The sequence below is a fragment of the Pleurodeles waltl genome, chromosome 5 (assembly GCF_031143425.1).
Source record: "Pleurodeles waltl isolate 20211129_DDA chromosome 5, aPleWal1.hap1.20221129, whole genome shotgun sequence".
NCBI classification, from domain to species: domain Eukaryota; kingdom Metazoa; phylum Chordata; class Amphibia; order Caudata; family Salamandridae; genus Pleurodeles; species Pleurodeles waltl.
Window position 1 is genome coordinate 1,369,133,625 of NC_090444.1, and position 19,161 is coordinate 1,369,152,785.

Genomic DNA, 19,161 nt, shown 5'->3' on the forward strand with positions numbered 1-19,161 from the left:
GCGCTCAATCTCCACGCATGAAGTCGCAGAGTTAACAGGTTTAGGTGGAGAAACTTCCCCTGCTGCTGCGACACAAGACCCTCCCGAAGAGGCAACCGGATTGGAGGAATGATGCTCATTTTGAGAAGCTCTGGATATCAGACTCTCCGTGGCCAATCTGGAGCCACTAGGATTACTTGGGCCCTGTCGTTCTTGATTTTCTTGAGAACTCTGGGCAGAAATGGCTGAAAGGCGTACAGGAGACCTGAATTCCACTCGTGATGAAAAGCGTCGCCGAGCGATAGCAGCCTTGGATACTTCAACGCGCAATACTACGGACATTGCGCTTTCTCTTCGGAGGCGAACAAATCTAACCTAGGCTCTCCCCACTGCTGAAAGAGTCCTTGTGCCACCTCTGGATGGAGATACCATTTGTGATCCACTAGGCATAAATGGCTGAGTTAATCTGCCCTGGTGTTCAGAGTTGAACATGCCAGGGTTATGCCCTGATGTTCAAGCCATGTCCAGAGACGGCGAGCCTCTTGACAAGGGGTCCACGACCCCACACCGCCCTGCTTGTTGCAGTACCACAATGCAGTAGTGTAGTCTGTGAACACCTGGAAAAAATGCGGGGATCACCCGGAGCTCCAATAAGTTGGTATGGAGCCCAGACTCCGCCGGAGACCAGAGGCCCCTGATCTCAGCCTCTCCCAGGTGGCTGTCCCATCCCAGAAGTGACGCATCTGTCACTACTGTGAGATCTGGTTGGGGAAGGGAGAGGAGTGTGCCTTTGACCCAATCGCAGTTCATTAACCACCACTGCAGATCGTTTGCAGTTCCCTCCGAGATCTGAACAATGTAGGTAAGATTTCCCTGATGCTGTGCCCATTGGAACTTCAGGTCCCACTGCAGATCCTTCATATGCCACCTGGCATGTTTGACTAATAGGATGCAGGAAGCCCTGGGACCCCAACAGCCTCAGAGTCTGTCTCACTGCAATCCAGGATAGAGACTGAAACATCTGTATCATAACCTGAATATCCTGGACTCGCTTCTCAGGTGGATAAGCCCGAAACTGCACTGTGTCTAGAACAGCTCTGATGAAACGGAGCTTCTGAGAGTGAGTCAGGTGTGACCGTCACGTTTATAGTGAACCCCAGTGAATGCAGGAGGTCCACCACAGTCTGAAGGTAGGTGACAAGAGGCTGAGGCATTGGAGCCTTTCAACAGCCAGTTGTTGAGGTAGGGGAAGACTGAAATCCCTAACCTGCGCAGATGAGCTGCCACCACCGCCATCACATTGGTGAACACCTGAGGGGCACTGGTGAGTCTGAAGGGGAGCACGGTAAACTGAAAGTGCTCGTGGCCCCCCCCTTGAACCGCAAGTAACACCTGTGGGCGGGCAGGATGGGGATGTGAAAATACGCATCCTGCAAGTTCAACACTACCAACCAGTCTTCTGGGTCTAGAGCAGACAAGACCTGAGCATCTTGAATTTCTCCTTTCTGAGGAAGAGACTGACGTCCCTTAAATTCAAGATAGGGCGAAGACCCTTGTCATTTTTTGGGATCAGAAAGTAGCGGGAATAATAACCACTGCCTACATCGGGATCCTTTCTATGGCTCCCTTGGCCAAGAGAGCCGTAACTTCCTCACGGATTAAGATCAAATGATCCTCCATCAGCCTTTCTTTTACCAGAGGGATAGAGGCAGGGAAAGACTGGAAGGGGAGGGAATAACCCTTCTGTATGATCAGCAAGACCCATTTGTCAGACGTTATGGATAGCCAGTGAGGGAGATGAAATTGAATCCTCCCTCCAACTGGGCGGACATGGTCTTGCAGAACCATACCTTGATGGCTTGGGCGTTGCGGAAGAGGGAGGTTGGGTGGAGGCCAACCTCTGGCTAGACCCTCTGGGTCTGAAGGTACCACGACCTCATCCTCACATGGGATGCTGTGAAGCCGGAGGACGGTGGCTAACCTGTGGATGGTGTGGTACCACGCCCCTCCCGAAGCCTCGAAAGGGGCGATAGGCAGACTGCTGGCGAACCATTGCTGAGAGGCCCATGGATCTGGCCGTAGCTCGAGAATCCTTGAACCTCTCAAGCGCAGTCTCTGCCTTTTCACCAAAAACAGGTGAGCCATCTAAAGGCATGTCCATTAAGTTAGACTGGACATGCCCGAAAAGCCAGTGGTTCTTAGCCAGGCGTGGTGTCGGAAGGCCACTGTCGAAGAAATCATCCTGCCCAGCGAGTTGGACGTGTCCAAGCCACACCTGAACGGCCCACTAAGCAAGAGTTGTTTAGCGACCTCAATGCCAGGCTGGAGGAAGAAAACATCTTCCCAAGTTGGTCCAGCCTCTTGGATTCCGTACTCTTCGACCGATGGGCGTGGCAAAGTCGAAGTCTGCTTGGACTTCTTCTTTTTATGCCTCTTACCTGAATGCCCCTGAGGACCTCGAATGCGAGGAAGATGACTTGGGGCTCCTGGAGTGGTGCTGCAACCTCCTCCTGGAGTGGGACCGTGACCTCCTCGTAGTTGCGCCGACTGAAGACGGCTGCCGGGCCGCTAGACAATTGAGAGCTCTCTCGCTCAAGACCTTCGGAGCCATGGCTCGACAGTCGGAGCACAACTTTGCATTGTGGCCCTTTTCAAGGCACCAGAGACCACCTTGGTGTGGATCAGTGACCGACATGGCGTGATGACCTGAGCCACATGGTTTGAATCTAGTCTTCCTTGAGATCATTCGCACAATTGAAAAACATCTTCGACGAAACATCGAAAAAAGGATAGCTCTATCCAAACCTGGGCTTAATCGACACACCACCTCTTAATGGGGACGCCATTTGTGAGACGCTAGGCATTGTCGGTTGAGTTCGTCCTCTCTGGCGTTCAGAGAACCCCCCAGATGCCACCTGCTGAGGTGTACAGACCCTTGACAGAGTCCATGACCCCACCTCGTCCTGCTTGTTGCAAAACCACACGGCGGTGTTGTCTGAACACGTGCACCATTTTTCCTTGATAGAGGTAAGCATGGATTTCAATGCTAGCCGGATCGCAGAGAGCTCCAGAGGCCCGTTTCAGCCAGAGACCAGATGCCTCTGATCTCCACCACTCCCAGATGGCCGCCCCATCCCAGGAGTGACAGATCGATCATTACTGTCAGATATGAGTGGGAATAGGAAAATAGCTCCCTGTTGCAGTTACCCCCCACTTTTTGCCTGATATTGATGCTGACTTGACTGAGAAGTGTGCTGAGACCCTGCTAACCAGGCCCCAGCACCTGTGTTCTTTCCCTAAAATGTAACATTGTTTCCACAATTGACACACCGTCAAGTCCCTTGTAAGAGGTACCAGTGGTACCAAGGGCCCTGTGACCAGGGAAGGTCTCTAAGGGCTGCAGCATGTGTTGTGCCACCCTAAGGGACCCCTCACCTAACACATGCACACAGCCATTGCAGATTGTGTGTGTTAGTGAGAAAAAAAGGCAAAGTCGACATGGGATCTCCCTCAGGATGCCATGCACGCAAAATACTGCCTGTGGGATAGGTAAGTCACCCCTTTAGCAGGCCTTACAGCCCTAAGGCAGGGTGCACTATACCACATGTGAGTGCATAGCTGCATGAGCAATATGCCCCTACAGTGTCTAACTCTATTCTTAGACATTTTAAGTACAGTGTGGCCATATTAAGTATATGGTCTGGGAGTTTATCAAAATAAACTCCACAGCTCCATAATGGCTACACTGAATACTGGGACGTTTGGTGTCAAACTTCTCAGAATAATAAACCCATATTGATGCCAGTGCTGGATGTATTAAAAAATGCACACAGAGGGCATCTTAGAAGATACCCCCTGTATTTAACCCAATCCTTCAGTGCAGGACTGACTGGTCTGTGCGCAGCCTGACGCTGAGACGAGTTTCTGACCCCCTGGGGTGAGAGCCTTTGTGCTCTCTGAGGCCAGAAACAAAGTCTGCACTGGGTGGAGGTGCTTAACACCTCCCCCCAGCAGGAACTGTAGGAACTGTAAAATCTAGCAGTGAGCCTTAAAGGCTCAGGTTTTGTGTTACAATGTCCCAGGGAACTCGAGCTAGTGGAGATGCCCACCCTCTGGACACAGCCCCCCCGTTTGGCAGCAAGTCCAAAGGAGATCATGAGAAAAACAAAAAGGAGTCACCCACTAGTCAGGACAGACCCCCTAAGGTGTCCTGAGCGGAGGTGACCCCTGCCTTGAGAAATCCTCCATCTTGTTTTGAAGGATTCCCCCAATAGGATTAGGGATGTGCCCCACTCCCCACAGGGAGGGGGCACAAGGAGGGTGTAGCCACCCTCAAGGACAGTATCCATTGGCTACTGCCCGAGACCTAAACTCACCCTAAAATGAGTATTTAGGGGTGACCTCGAACCCAGGAAAGCAGATTCCTGCAACCTACAACAAGAAGGACTGCTGATCTGAAAGCCCCGCTTAGACGACGGAGACGACAACTGACTTGGTACCAGCCCTACCGGCCTGTCTCCAGACTCAAAGAACCTGCATAGCGATGCATCCGACAGGGACCAGCAACCTCTGAGGACTCAGAGGACTGCCCTGAACCCGAAGGACCAAGAAACTCCAGAGAACAGCTGCACTGTTCAAAACCTGCAACAACTTTGCAACTTCCAAAGAACTCTCTCTTCCTGCTAGAAGCGTGAGACTTCCAAAATTGCACCCGATGCCCCCAGCTCGAGCTCCAGAGAACTAACACTGCAGAGAGGACTCCCAGGCGACTACAATGACGTGAGTAACCTGAGTCGACCCCCCTGCGCCGCTACAGCGACGCCCGCAGAGAGGATCCAGAGGCTCCCCCTGACCACGACTGCTTGGTAACAAAGAACCACACGCCTGGACCAAGCACTGCACCTGCAGCCCCCAGGACCGAGAGGAACAACCTTCCAGTGCAGGAGTGACAAGCAGGTGGCCCTCTTCCTAACCCAGTCGGTGGGTGGCCCGAGAAGCCCCCCTGTGCCCTGCCTGCATCACCTAAGTGACCCCTGGATCCCTCCATTGCTTTCTATAGCAAACCCCACGCCTACTTTGCCTACTGCACCGAGCCGCCCCTGCACCACTGAGGGTGTATTTTGTGGGCTTGTTTGTGTCCCCCCCCAGTGCTCTACAAAACACCCCTAGTCTGCTCCCCGAGGATGCAGGTACTTACCTGCCAGCAGACCGGAACCGGAGCACCCCTGTTCTCTATAGGCAGCTGTGTGTTTTGGGCCCTCCTTTGACCTCTGCACCTGACCAGCCCTGTGTTGCTGGTGCGATGACTTTGGGGTTGCCTTGAATCCCCGACAGTGGGCTGCCTATCCCCAGGAGACTGACTGTGTAAGTGCTTTACTTACCTGAGAACCCCCTCCCCCATTAACTGCTGATTTTTCCAGTGTCCATTTTTAAAATGGTTTTTGTCATTTTAACTAAAACTGTGTGTACTACTGCTTTGAATCACAATTCTATACTTACATGTGTGAAGTACCTTGCATTTTATGTACTTACCTCAAATCTTAAATCTTGTGGATCTAAAATAAATTAAGAAAAGAAAATTTTCTATATAAAAACTATTGGCCTGGAGTTAAGTCTGAGTGTGTGTTCCTCATTTATTGCCTGTGTGTACAACAAATGCTTAACACTACCCTCTGATAAGCCTACTGCTCGACCACACTACCACAAAATAGAGCATTAGTATTATAAAATGTTGCCACTATCAAGCTCTAAGGGGAACCCTTTGACTCTGCGCACACTATCTCTCACTTTGAGCTAGTATATACAGAGCCAACTTCCTACAGTGGGGAAGAGAGGGATCTGCCTCTGACCCAATAGCGGTTCGTTAGCCACCACTGCAGATCTTTTGCAGTTCCCTCCGAGATCTGGACCTTGTCAGAGAGATTCCTGTGATGCTGCGTCCACTTGATCTTTGCGTCCCACTGCAGAGCCCGCATATGCCACCTGGCATATGTCATCAGCAGGAGGTCATGTGGCCCAGCAGCCTCAAAGTCATTCTCACTGAAATCTAGGACAGATGCTGAAACATCGGTATTATAGTCGGAATATCCTGGAATTACCACTCCGGCGGATAGGCCTGAAACTGCACTGTGTCCAGAACAGCTACGATGAAAGGGAGCATCTGAGGAGGAGTCAGGTGTGCGTTCAGGACTTTTATAGTGAACCTCAGAGAATGCAGGTCATCAGTCATAGTCTAGAGGTGAGACAAACCTCTAGTGAGTCCGTCCTACAACGCAAGTCCATCCTTTTGGATTCCCTATTCGGGGGAGCAGAAGGGAATGCACCATGGAAGGTAAAGGCTTGAACCACCAAGGTCTCAGGGATGGGGTGATCCGGTAATAAACTTGGGTCAGGTAATTGTCCCGCTCAGAGGAGCCCCTTTGCTGGGTTGGGGCCAGGTACCCAAGTAAGACACCAGTGAGGGCATCACTGAACGGGAGCAGGGTTTCTGTGGAGGAAAATCCTGGTTACAGCACCTCTGTCAAGAGGTTAGTCTCGATGGCCAGTGAGGGCAGTTGAAGGTCTAGGACCTCGGCTGCTCTCCTCACCACAACAACATAAGCTGCTCCCTCCTCCGTAGACGCAGTACGGGGAGAAAGAAAGCCAGTATCTGCAGGAGTATCCAGTTAGCTGGCCTCACCCAAGTCATCATGCCATTTTATTTCTTCGTGGGGTTGGTATTCTAAAGGATCCAGTGACCCCTCCCATTCATCCCGAAGCCTAGCCTGTAGGAAAAGGGCTTATGATCTGAACAAAGAGGCAAAGTTCCGGCCAGAATCGTGCAACACCCATCTAACTCTCGGTGTCTGGTGAGTTCAAGGTGGTACGACCGGCACCGGTCCAGATCCAGGACTGGATCCCTGTGAGCCCCTCAGAGCCGAGGCCAAGGCAGCTGGTGTAGAACCCAAAGGGGCCTCCTACAATTTCACAGGGTCCAAAGGTGCTCCAGCAGGGTCGGGAGGCCCAAAAATTAGGTGCATGGCCTCATAGATCTCTGAGTTGGGCAAGGGTTTCTCCGGCTCCCGGAAACTCTGGATGGTGCAGGGTTTGTCCAGGCTATGCAGAACAAGGCCTAGAGTGTTGACGCTCCCTCATCAGCCAACTGATTTTTTTCGTGTGCTCCGACTTAACTGATCATCCAGAAGACTTGGAGTGGGGCAACGGCATTTTCGGACTCCTTGACCAATCCTGGAATCTTTCTCTTGACTGGGATCTTGATTTGCGTGGAGTTGAGCATCAGGCCATAATCGGCCTCGGGGACCGCTCCCTCAAAGCCTTCAGATGCATAGCCCAGCAATCGGAGCACAACTTCAAGTCATGGTCACGCTCCAAACACCAAAGACACATGAGGTGTGCATCTGCCACGTACATCCCTCCGATTACAGGACCCGCAGGGCTTGAAGAACAAGTTACTTACCTTAGGTAACAAATTTTCTGGTAGAGACATGTTCTAGGTGCAGATTCCTTACCATAGAATTTCCCCCAAGCATCAGACTGGATCGGGAGATTTTTCTTCGAGCAGTACTCCTGTGCACAGACAGGTGGCGTAGGTTGACTCTGCTTTCGTCGTGATGACATTGCGGTCGCACATAGTTGCCACCCTGGTGTGCTGACGTCAGTTTCTTTTCACGACTTTCCACTCCAGAAGCATGGAGAACTGAAGATCACTTAAATTGGTGTGCCAGAGGTAAGGGCCTGAAAGGGGAATCCCTGTCCCTAGAAATCAGTTTTCAAGTGGGAAGGATGGGTGAGTTGGTAAGGAATCTTCAACTAGAACATGTCTCTACCAGATAGATCATTACCGAAGGTAAGTACCTTGTTCATCTGATAGAGACTTCAAGTTTCAGATTCCTTACCTTAGAAGATATACCCAAGCAATACCATCCTTGGTGGTGGGCTGCAAACCAAGATCATACTAAAAAGTCCTACAGGACCAAACGACCAAAGTAGCTGTGTCTGCAGACCTGACTGTCCAGGCAGTAATGTCTTGTGAATGCGTGCAGGGATGCCCACGTTGCTGCCTGGCAGATGTCTAGGGTAGCAACTCTGTTTGCTAGCGCAGTAGTAGCAGCAGTTCTGGTGGAGTGAGCATGCAAGCCCTCAGGGGGTTGCTGCTTTGCCAAAGCAAAGCACATTTTGGTGCAGAGCAGCACCCATCGAAAGATGGTAAGCTTCTGCAACTCCTTCCCCTTCTTCGCAGCCACATATCCAACAGAGTTGATCATCCACCCAGAAATCTTTAGTATGATTGTAGAACGCCAACGCTATGTTTGGATCCAAATGGTGGAGTCTCTCCTCTTTATGAGACAGGTGTGCGAGTGTGTAAAAAGTAGGCTAAGTGATGGATTGGCCAAACATGAAAAGGCATAACAACCTTAGGAAGGAAGGAGGCCCCTCTATGGAGACAAATTTGTCTGGGTGGACAGACAACAATGGTGGCTTGGAAGAAAGAGCTTGAAGCTCACTCACTCTGAGAGCAGAGGTGGCAGCGATAAGAAAAGCAGTCTAGATTGTTAGGAGCCGCACAGGACAATTGTGCAGTGGCTCAAAAGGGGCAATCATAAGGTAAATAATCACCAGGTTCAAGTCTCTCTGGGGCATAATGAACGGGGTCGGAGGACACAATTGGATGAGTCCCTTAAGGAACCTTCCAACAATGGGAGACCTGAATAATGATGGTTGGTCTGACAATCTAAGAAAGACTGAAATGGCCTATAAGCAACCTTTAGGGGTGCCCAAGGCAGAGCCATGCTGCTGGGCCAAAGAAAGGATGACCAAGAGAACCTCAGAGAGAGGTGCAGAAAGGGGGTCAACAGACTTGTTGGTACACCTTGTCACAAATTTATGCCGACAGGCGTATACCGTTTTGGTGAAGGGACACCTGGAAGCCAGAAAAACATCACAGACTTCAGGAGGAAGGTCAAAAGCTGTCAACTGCCGCTGCTTAATCACCACACAAGAAGGCGAAGACTGGATAGGTTCGGGTGAAAAACCGTCCCCTGCTGCTGCAACAGAAAATCCTCCCAAAGGGGCAGTCTGATCGGAGGATCCGTAGCCATGCTCAGTAGCTCTGGATACCATACTCTTCATGACCAGTCAGGAGCCACAAGGATGACTTGGGTCTGGTTGCTCTTGATCTTCTTCAGAACTGTGGACAGAAGTGGTATTGGCAGGAAGGTGTAAAGGAGGCCTGAATTCCACTTGAGACTAAAAGCACCACCGTACGAGTACTGCCTTGGAAACTCCAACGCGCAAAAGTTGACAGTGCGTGTTCTCTGTGGAAGAGAACAGATCTAACCAAGGCTCTTCCCACTGCTGAAAGAGGCCTTGTGCCACCTCCTGCTGGAGACGCCATTCGTGATAGACTATACATCGATGGTTGAGTTTATCTGCTCTGGCATTTAAAAACCCCACCAGATGTTGAACCACCAAGATTATGCCCTTATGTTCCAGTCACATCCAGAGGTGCAGGGCCTCTTGGCAAATAGTCCATGACCCCACTCTGCCCTGCTTGTTGCAGTACCACATGGCGGTAGTGTCACTTGCACCACTTTCCCTTTTAGAGAGGGAATGAATGCTTTCAAAGCAAGCCTGATCGCCCGGAGCACCAAAAGACTGATGTGGAATCTGGACTCCATCAGAGACCAAAGACCTCTGATCTCCACCTCTCCCATGTGGCTGACCCATCCCAGGGTGACGCATCAGTCACTACTGTTAGATCTGGTTAGGGAAGGGAGAAGGATCTGCCATTGACACAATCGTGATTTGAAAGCCACCACCACCACTTTCGCAGTTCACTTTGAGATCTGGACCATGTCGGAGGGATTGCCCTGATGCTGCACCCACTGGAACTTCAGTTCCCACTGCACAGCCTGCATATGCCATCTGGCATGCGTCACCAGCAGGACTGCAGGAGGCCATAAGGCCCAGCCACCTCAGAGCCATTCTCACTGAAATCCAGGATAGAGGCTAAAACATTGGAATCATAGCCTGAATATCCTGGACTTGCTTTTCGGGAGGATAGGCCCAAAACTGCACTGTGTCCACAACAGCTTAGATAAAAGGGAACATCTGAGGAGTCAGGTGTGACTTTGGCATGTTTATAGTGAACCCTAGCGAGTGCAAAAGGTTCGCCGTAATCCGATGGTGGGAGATTACCTTATGGGGCGTGTTCGCCTTCAACAGCCAGTCGTCAAGGTAGGGGAAGATTGAAACCCCTAACCTGCGCAGATGAGCTGAAACCACTGACATCACGTTCGTTAACACCCGAGGGGCACTGGTAAGGCCGAAGGGGAGCACAGTAAATTGAAAGTGCTCATGACCTACCACGAATCGCAAGTAGAACCTGTGGGCGGGCAAGACGGGTATATAGAAGTGAGCATCCTGCAAGTCAAACGGTACCATCCAGTCTCCTGGGTCCAAAGCAGATAGGACCTGAGGCAGAGTGAGCATTCTGAACTTCTCCTTCTTGAGGAAGAGAATGAGGGCCCCAAGGTCTAGGATAGAAAGTAGGCTCCTGTCATTTTCGGGCACCAGAAAGTAGCGGGAATAACAACCACAACCTACTTCTGGCGTAGGGTCCTTCTTTAAGGCTCCCTTGGCCAAGAGAGCCACGGCTACCTCGCAAAGAAGAGCCAGATGATCCTCTGGTAAGCGGCCATAAGATGGAGGTCTGGACGGAGGAGGAGGGTGAGGAAACAATCTCAAAGGGGAGGGAGTAGCCCCTTGGGACTATTTGCAAAATCCACTTGTCCGTCATGATGGATTCCCAGTGGGAAAGGTGATGATGGATCCTGCCCCCAACTGGGCGGAGATGGTGGAACTGACTAGGAGGGCTTGGAGGCTGAAGCAGGGGTGGACTGGGCAGACGGCTCGTTCCCTGTCCCACGAGCTTGTGGGACTCTGTGTCCCCAGCTGCTAAGTAGCATGTGTGGCTCAGTGGCTGGTAGGGAAAGGATGCGACAAGGAGCCCGTTCTGTGACCACAAAAGGGGCGGTAAGCGGACTGTGTTTGGGTGAGGGGCAGTCAAGAGGCAAAGGGACTGAACCGTAACCCGTGACTCCTTGAACCTCTCGAGCGCCCAGTCAGCATTGCCCCTGAAGAGACAGGTACCATCGAAGGGCATATCCATGAGAGACTGTTGGACATCCCCGAAAAACCTGACTTCCTCAACCAGGCTTAGCGCCTCAAGCCCACTGTGAATGCAACCTATCTGCCCAGTTAGTCGGTCGTGTCCAGCCCACAACGAATCGTGAACTTAGGCGCATCCCTACCCATCAGCAATGGCTTGGGAGATGATGGGCCGGGCCTCCTCCAGCACCTGCAGCAATACCTGTGTGACCGTATGCCACAATGAATGGGTGTAGCGGCCCAAAAGGCGTGTTCATGGACCGCAATGCCAGACTGGAGGAAGAAAACATTTTCTTCCCAAGTTGATCCAGTCTTTTTGATTCCCTATCCAGGGAGCGGATGGGAATGGGCCAGAGGAAGAAGAAGCCTTGATAACAAGGCTCTGAGACGTGAGGTGTTGGGACAGGAATTTAGGGTCATTGGGGGTGGGCCAATAGCGACTGGCGGTTGTCCTATTCACAGGAGCCCCTGTGCTGGGTCTGGAACAAGTACCCAGAAGGACATTGGTGAGGGCTTCCTTAAACGGAAGGAAAGGTTCCGAAGTGGAAGCCCCAGTTTGAAGCACATGTGAGGAGGTTAGTCCTGACTACTACAGAGGGAAGCTGAAGTCCGAGGACCTCAGCTGCTCTACTGACCACCATAGAGTAAGACGCTCCCTTCGCCGTAGCCACAGTAGGAGAAGGAAGCATGCCAGTGCTTGGAGAAGTATCCAGACCACTTGCCTCACCCAATTCTTATGCCCTGTCCAAGTCAGGGTTGTCTGGCTGGTTTTCTAAAGGGTCCAGTGTCCCCTCCAACCATTCCCCATATTCCTACCCATAATAAAAAGGGTCTGAATCCAACCTGGAGTGAGTGGGCTCATCGAAGTCAGAAGCTGCGTTGATCAACACCGTTCTGGCTCTGGGTCGTCAAGGATGAGGATTGGGTAGATGCCGACTGTGGGCCCAACCGATGTCAGAAGCGCCAATGTCTTAGCCAGAATCCGGAAAGGTCGCATTGGCATGACCGGCGTCAGCACTGATCCGAGAATGTATCCAGAGAGGTCCTCGGAGGCCGGGGCTAGAGCAAAACCCAAAAGGACTCCCATCCGAGCCCCCAGCCCCCAAAGGCACTGCAGGGGTGTCGGTCTGCCGAAAGATAAGGCTTATGGCCTCATAAAAGTCTTTTAGCTGGGCAAGGGTGACTCCAGCTCCCGGAAACTTGGGGAGGAGCGGAGTGGACCCAGAAGTAGGCTCTGCGGACAGAGGCCTCGAGTATCGACGCTCTTCCTGCGTCGCATCAGCCAAGCGACGAAGTGAAGTCGTAGAACGTCTAGCTTTATTTGACGACGACTTCTTGCGACATGAATGTCCCAAAGATTTGGAATGGGGCAAGGAGGAGTGGTGATGACTCCGCAAGTGGTCTTGAGACACGGCGTCGATCCCCACCTCACTCAAGAGGAGAGTCGAGCACCGGGCTGCCATGAGCTTTAGGGAACACTCCCTCAAAGCCTTCGGGTTCATGGCCCAGCACTCAAAGCACGACTTTGGGTCGTGGTCGCACTCCGGGCACCACAAACACACCAGGTGCGGGTCTGTCTCCAACATCATGTGGTGACAGGCATTGCAAGGTTTGAAGCCAGTGTTTTGAGACCTCCGTCGACGCACCAAAGTGGTAAAAAATAATAATAATAAAAAGTTGAAATATGTCAAAAAATTACTAAGGTAGCTCTCTCCAGATCTGTTTCTGGCACAGAGAAAAGAACTGACGTCAGCATGCCGGGGTAGCACCTATGTATGACCGCAACGTCATTATGGCGAACACAATGCCAACGAAGGAGACTGAGTTGACCAACGCCACCTGATGGCACGCAAGGGTACTGCTCGAAGAAAAATCTCCGGATCCAGTCTGTCACCAGGGGGATATTCTAAGGTAAGGAATCTGCAACTAGAAGTCTCTATCAAATTTCTGTCTTTCTAGGGACATCCCTCAACGCACCAGGAGTAAAACTTGAAAAATACTCTACAAAAAGTCAAAGTCCACCCACAAATTGACAGAGGTACCTCTCTTCTGATCAGCGCTTAGCTGGCGTGGAGAGAAGAGAACTAATGTCAGGGCGCCTGGGTGGCAACTATATAGGACCCATGACGTCATACCCAGCACAGCCACCGCTGAATGTTGAGCCGATTGATACCACCTACTGGGGCGCAGGGGTACTCTTCATGAAAATCTTCTGGATCCAGACTGACACCTGGGGAGATTTCAAAGGTAAAGAATCTGCAGCGAGAGGCCTCTATAAGATACCAGCCTGTCTGAGGAAAAGGGTATTATAAGCAGGCTGGACTGGTAGAGATGATGTTATTGCCACCAAAAAGGCGTTTTTTAAGTTGAGTAGGCACAATGAACAATTGCACTTGTTTGAAAGGGGTACACATCAGTAAGCTGAAGACTAAGTTCAAGTCCTAATGCGTCATTACAAATGGTCTTGGCAGAAATATATGTTGCAAACCTTTTAGAAAATAACTGGTGATTTGATTAAGAACGATTTCTCTAGAAAATGTAGAAAGGCAAGGCTTTGCTGGGCCAAAAACTAAGCAAACACCACCACATCCAAAATATGTCCCAGCCCCCACATGTACAGATGTCATGGAGTGGGGTCTTGCTGGTGTGATAACATCAATGACCTCAGGAGGGAGATCAGTCTTCACACATGGAGGTGCAGTGTGCAGGCATAGGTTAAAGATCAAGTCCTGCAGCTGTAAAAGGGGACTATTCCACAGTGGAAGCCTTATCAAAGGCAGATGCTCAGGTTCAGAAGGGTACCACACTTTCCTGGCCTAATCCAGTGTCACTTGGATGACTTGAGACTGGTCTTTCAGATCTTCAGAGTTTAGGGCAGCAGTGGAAGCATCAGAAAGGCATACAGGAGTCCCATGCCCTACTCTGTGCGAAATGAAACTCCAGGCACAAAAGTGCCGACAGTGCATGTTCTCTGCAGTGGCAAACAGATCAAGCCAAGAATCTACCTACTGTTGGACAATACCCTGTTTCATCTCAAGATCCAATTGACATTCATTATCTGCTAGGTGTAGCCAAATGAGTTTGACCATCACGGCATGGAACATCAACAGGGAAATCCCCGACATTCTAACCAGTTCCTGAGGCATATAGCTTAGTGGCACAGGACTCAGAACCACCATTCCGTCCTGCTTGTTGTAGTACCACATTGCGGTGGTGTGGTCTGTGAACTTGCACCAACCTCCCTCTGGCAGTTAGCAGGCATTACTATAAGTAAATCACCTGCAACTCCAGCAAACTGATGTGGAGGAAGGTCTCTGCCACAGACCAGAGTTCTCTGATCGCCACCTCTGCCAGATGACCTCCACAACCCAGTAGTGACACGTCCTTCACTACCATCAGCTAGGGGTGAGACAGGGAGCAGGGTCTGCCTCTACTCTAATTGAGGTCATGGACCCATCAATGCAGATCTTTTACAGTCTCCTCCAACACCTGGATGCAAACCCTGAAAGAATGGAAAAGCAATAGTGGGGGGGAGGGGTGGCTTCTAAGGAGCACCCAGAGTACATGGAATCATGCCACCATTACTGTCATTAGTATTGGGGTACAATTCCGACATGCTTGATACCAAACATGCCTAGGTTCTGAGTTAGCATTATGCAGCTGGACACAAGTAGTGACTTGTGGCCAATACAAGGGTAAAATGGCTTCTCCGCACTTACGAAGTCCAGTGTGTCGGAACTGGAGTTCGTAAGGGCATCTCTGCTCATGTAGGGGTGCCCTCACACAGGCACCTGCATCCTACCCTCTGGGCTAGGAGGGCCTACCAATGGGGTGACTTACAGTGACTTGGTGCAGTGATCAGCAGTGAAAGAGTGCAGGTACCTTTTCATTCAGGCTGCAATGGCAGGCCTGCCGACATAGTTTGCATTGGCTCCCACGGATGGCATAGTACCCATTACCCTTGGGGGACCCCCTGGTATACCAATGCCCTGGGTACCCAAGTACCATATACTAGGGACTTAGAGGGGTATACCAGTATGCCAATTGTGGACTGGAAAGGGTACCAAAGCAACTAAATGTGGAGGAGAGAGCAGGATCACTAGGGCCCTGGTTAGCAGGATCCCAGTGAAGACAGTCTAAACACTGATAAATAGGCAAAAAGTGGGGGTTACCATGCCGAAATAGAGTGACTTTCCTACATGGGCCACCTTCCAGTCTCTGGGATCTAGGGCAGATAGATTCTCGGACAGGGTGAGCATCTTGGATCTTTTTTTGCACAGGAACGTGTTGAGACGGCCAAGAGCCAAGTGGGCAGAGGCCTCAATCCTTATTCAACACAAGGAAGTAGCCAGAATAGCAGCTATTTCCCACTACAGAGATTGGTACCAGTCATCTGGAGTCCATGGCAATGACTGACTTGTCAGTTGACTGGATGTCCCGAGCACTGCTTAGCCTTATTGGCCAACATTGTGTCAGTGAGGGCTGCATTAAGGGGTAAAAGAGTTGTGGTTGGTGCCTGGCCAGGCTGTGTGATCTCTGAGAACATTTTTTTTTATTTCCATAGTTGTGACGTGAGAGTCAAGCACCTCAGCATCCCTTGTAATTACTGTGGCAAAGGTAGTACTATCCTCTGTTGCAGGATCAGGAGAGAAACCAACCCATTGTTGGGTGAGGAGTCCAGTTCCACTGACCTACTGCAATTCCAAGTGTAAGTCGTCTACATCATAACTAAGGAGGGGCAAATTCCACCATGTCCCCTCCACTGTCCTCTCCACGTGACTGGCTCTGATCAGAGTCAGAGTCAGAGTAAAAAAGCTGGTGCAGTGCATGTGTATGGCTGCAAAAAAGTGGGATTGTACCAGTCTCACCTGTCAGTAAAAGCTGCAGTACATCAAGATGTGGAAAAAGTCTCCACTGGGCCAGACCAAATGATGGGTTATAGGTCCTCCTTCGGTGCTAGTGGCTTTGGTGTCAGCATTGATGACTGGGCTGGGGTTAGTTTTGGCACCAAGCTTGACATTGAGAATCTGCCAGCTGTAATTCAATGGGAGGGCCTAGTCAATCCTTGTGGCCTGTCCTAGGGTTCTGCAGGAGCATCAGAGGAGGGAACCAGAAGCGTGCCAAAGATGAACAGCACAACCTCACAAAAGGATTCAAATTGCTGCAAGGTCAACAATGTGCCCATAAACACAGTGACACCCTTCCGCCTTTCTGAAGAGTGGCAGGAGTGTGCAGAGTTCCGCCTAATCTTCTTGTGCCTCTTTAACTTAGCCGAAGACTTCGACAAGTAGGAAGATGAGCCAAGAGAACAGCTTTAGAAGCAGAGCGGATCCATACTCTCAACTTTGAAGTTGAGCATGACCTGTACTGAACCTTCCGGTGCACTGCCACAAACCGCTTCACCTCACAATCTGGGATGGCTTTTGTGTTTATCCAGGCCCATTTGCTGCAGGCTTTGGAGTTGAGACAAATCAAAGCACCAAAGACATGCTTCGAGGGGACCTGTTACAGACATCTGCTTGCAACAGTCCCTACTAGGAATAAAGAATGGAACTGACGTCAGGGAGCATGGTGGGGCTTATATGCAGCTCCATTTCACTTACGGAAAGGAATTTTGCTCACACAGGGTCACATGGTGCCAGCTGCTAGCATGCAAGGACACAGCTTTGAAGGATCCAGATCCAGTCTGGTGCCTGGAGATATTCACAATGTGAGAAACCTGTTGTTAGAAGTAGCCTTCGGAACGTTTTTTCTCTCAAATTAATAAACACATTTCATCAAAGGGAACTTTAAAGCATTCCATTGTAAATCAAGGTAGAATGTTTACATATGTTTACATACTCTAGCAGCTCTAGAAATAGAATTAGGAGAATTCAAGCCAATCAGCTGGCCAAGGATCCGTTTAACTTCCTCAGATGTTTCTCTATTCATCTGCTGGTCTGTAAAATAAACAAATGAATGAATTAGAATCTGAATGAATTAAACAATTATCACCAAAATGCATTCTCATTTGCAGCAACAAAAGTTCCAAAGGAAAACTAAGTCACATTCCTTAATTAGCTGGTGGTAGCCTAAAATACTGAGTAAGAAGACAATCTTTTTCACTGAACAAAAAATAGAGGAAAGGATGTAACCAAATATTGTCTGCCATATGACTGACTGTGTTCTTGATTGGCCCTGTGCCAACAGTTGAGTAAACATTATGCCACAAAAGGTTTTGCTGAGTATAGTTATTTCCATGTTTTTAATATATGACAGTGGTTCTCAAATGAACATAGCAAACTGCAATTCCTGTATCAATAATAAAATGAAGTGAGTGCTTGAAGGTAATAAGTCACTACAATCGTGCTGTGGATAATGCTTGCTGCCAACAGCTAAGATGAATGACATTTCAAAAGCATAATTACAGCAGCAGTTTAAACATCAATAACGAGAACAGACTTTATTCTCCTGATTTTTGTTTTTTTTTGTTTAAAGGAACAGTGCAGAGATGTAATTTGTGGCAATCTGTTCATATTTCGCATTCTATAGGTCATTAAAAGGTAATGCATCTCGGCGATATCTAACATAGATGGTGTGAGGCTTTGATCTGCTATCTTCGAGTTTGGCTCTATCAAAACCTATTTATCTGCATGAGGGCAACCTCCACACTGCTCCAACAGCTATAAAATCACAGATGCCATTCTGGTAGACTTTATCTCCAGCCCCTGTCGCAAAGATAGCACTAGCTAAAACAGTAATCCTTCCCCGACTTCTACACTATTTTGCTAACCTTCCCATAGTCCTGCCTCAAACTTTTTTCGGAAAACTAGATATGTTGCAATGCGACCTCATCTGTGGAAACAGACGTTGTCGAATCGCCATGAAAAAAACTGAGGCTGCCGGTTGGTCGGGGCAGCTTGAGTGCCTCCTCCTTCGAAGTTTACTTCCTAGAGGTGCAGTTAGAGTAGCTGGCTCGCTGGACAGCTGGGCACAACTTGAGAGAAACATGCTAAAGGCCAGGCCTCTGTCCCAGCACCGATCTGACGATTTTTGCTCCCTAAGGTTGCGTCCTGATCTCTCCAGGTGTCCGTGGCTTGCAGATGCTGGACCCAAGTCCACGGCGTCACGCGTCAAACCCCGGCGTATGATCCAACACTCCTTTTGTAGGGAGCTGTGTGAACGGTTGCTAACCACAATGGGAGATCTCTTCTCTGATGGATAACTCCTTAATTTTGATCAACTTATCAAAGACTATGGCATCCCAACAGGCCAATTCCTCATCTATGGACAACTGAACACTGTCAGGCTCTTTGGGACACATGCAATGCAGACCCCAACACTCACTCCATTATCCAAGCTATAGTGACAATGGGGGAGGGCCCTCAGATGAATATATAAAGCGATTCTAGAGCTCACCAGTGGTAGCCTATCTGCTTTGCGAGGCAAATGGGAGGAAGACATTGGGAGGGAGCTACATGACGTGGAATGGGAGTGGGCCTTAGAATGCCCCCAATTAGTTTCTAGGAACGCACGCTTTAAGAACATACAATAATTCTATGTCAGGACCGAAGGCTTCTGATTATGCTATCTCTTTCTTTACTGTCAAAAACACAGCAGCCAATGAAAATTAAGACCCATGAGGCGACAGCCTCGATATCACCCCCAATCCGGGTCTACCGTTCTAAATAAACAAACATAGTCCACCAAAGTCCATCCTCTTTCTTTGCTGCTGCAGCACAGAGTTAAGTCATTATAACGTTTTCTTCTTTGTTATCTATGCGATTGAATGTAGCACGGCCTAGTGCCTACAAGCGCTTTATTTTGTACTCCGATTACATCTGTACTTGAGCGCACACAAGTCTTTTAAGAAGCCTAGCAGCAGTTTTTTACTCCGTTTCCGAGGTCACTGTTGTTTATTTGCCTTGCGTGTGCGCGTCTCAAAAAAAAAAAGCCCCGCCGTCGAGGAGGCCTGAAGCGATTGAAGGCCTTTCCTTTAATTCACCTCACTCGCTGGAACACGCGCATGTGCAC

At 49.9% G+C, this 19,161-nt stretch overlaps 1 protein-coding gene across 1 annotated transcript in view; it reads right to left on the bottom strand.

Annotated features, from left to right (window-relative positions):
- The window catches only part of TTK (TTK protein kinase), a 338,680-nt gene that overhangs the window by 18,181 nt on the left and 301,338 nt on the right, over nucleotides 1-19,161 (bottom strand). Inside the window, exon 21 of the mRNA XM_069235624.1 lies at nucleotides 16,990-17,087. Coding sequence (XP_069091725.1) covers nucleotides 16,990-17,087 — 98 coding nt within the window. The remainder of the gene's footprint in view (nucleotides 1-16,989; nucleotides 17,088-19,161) is intronic.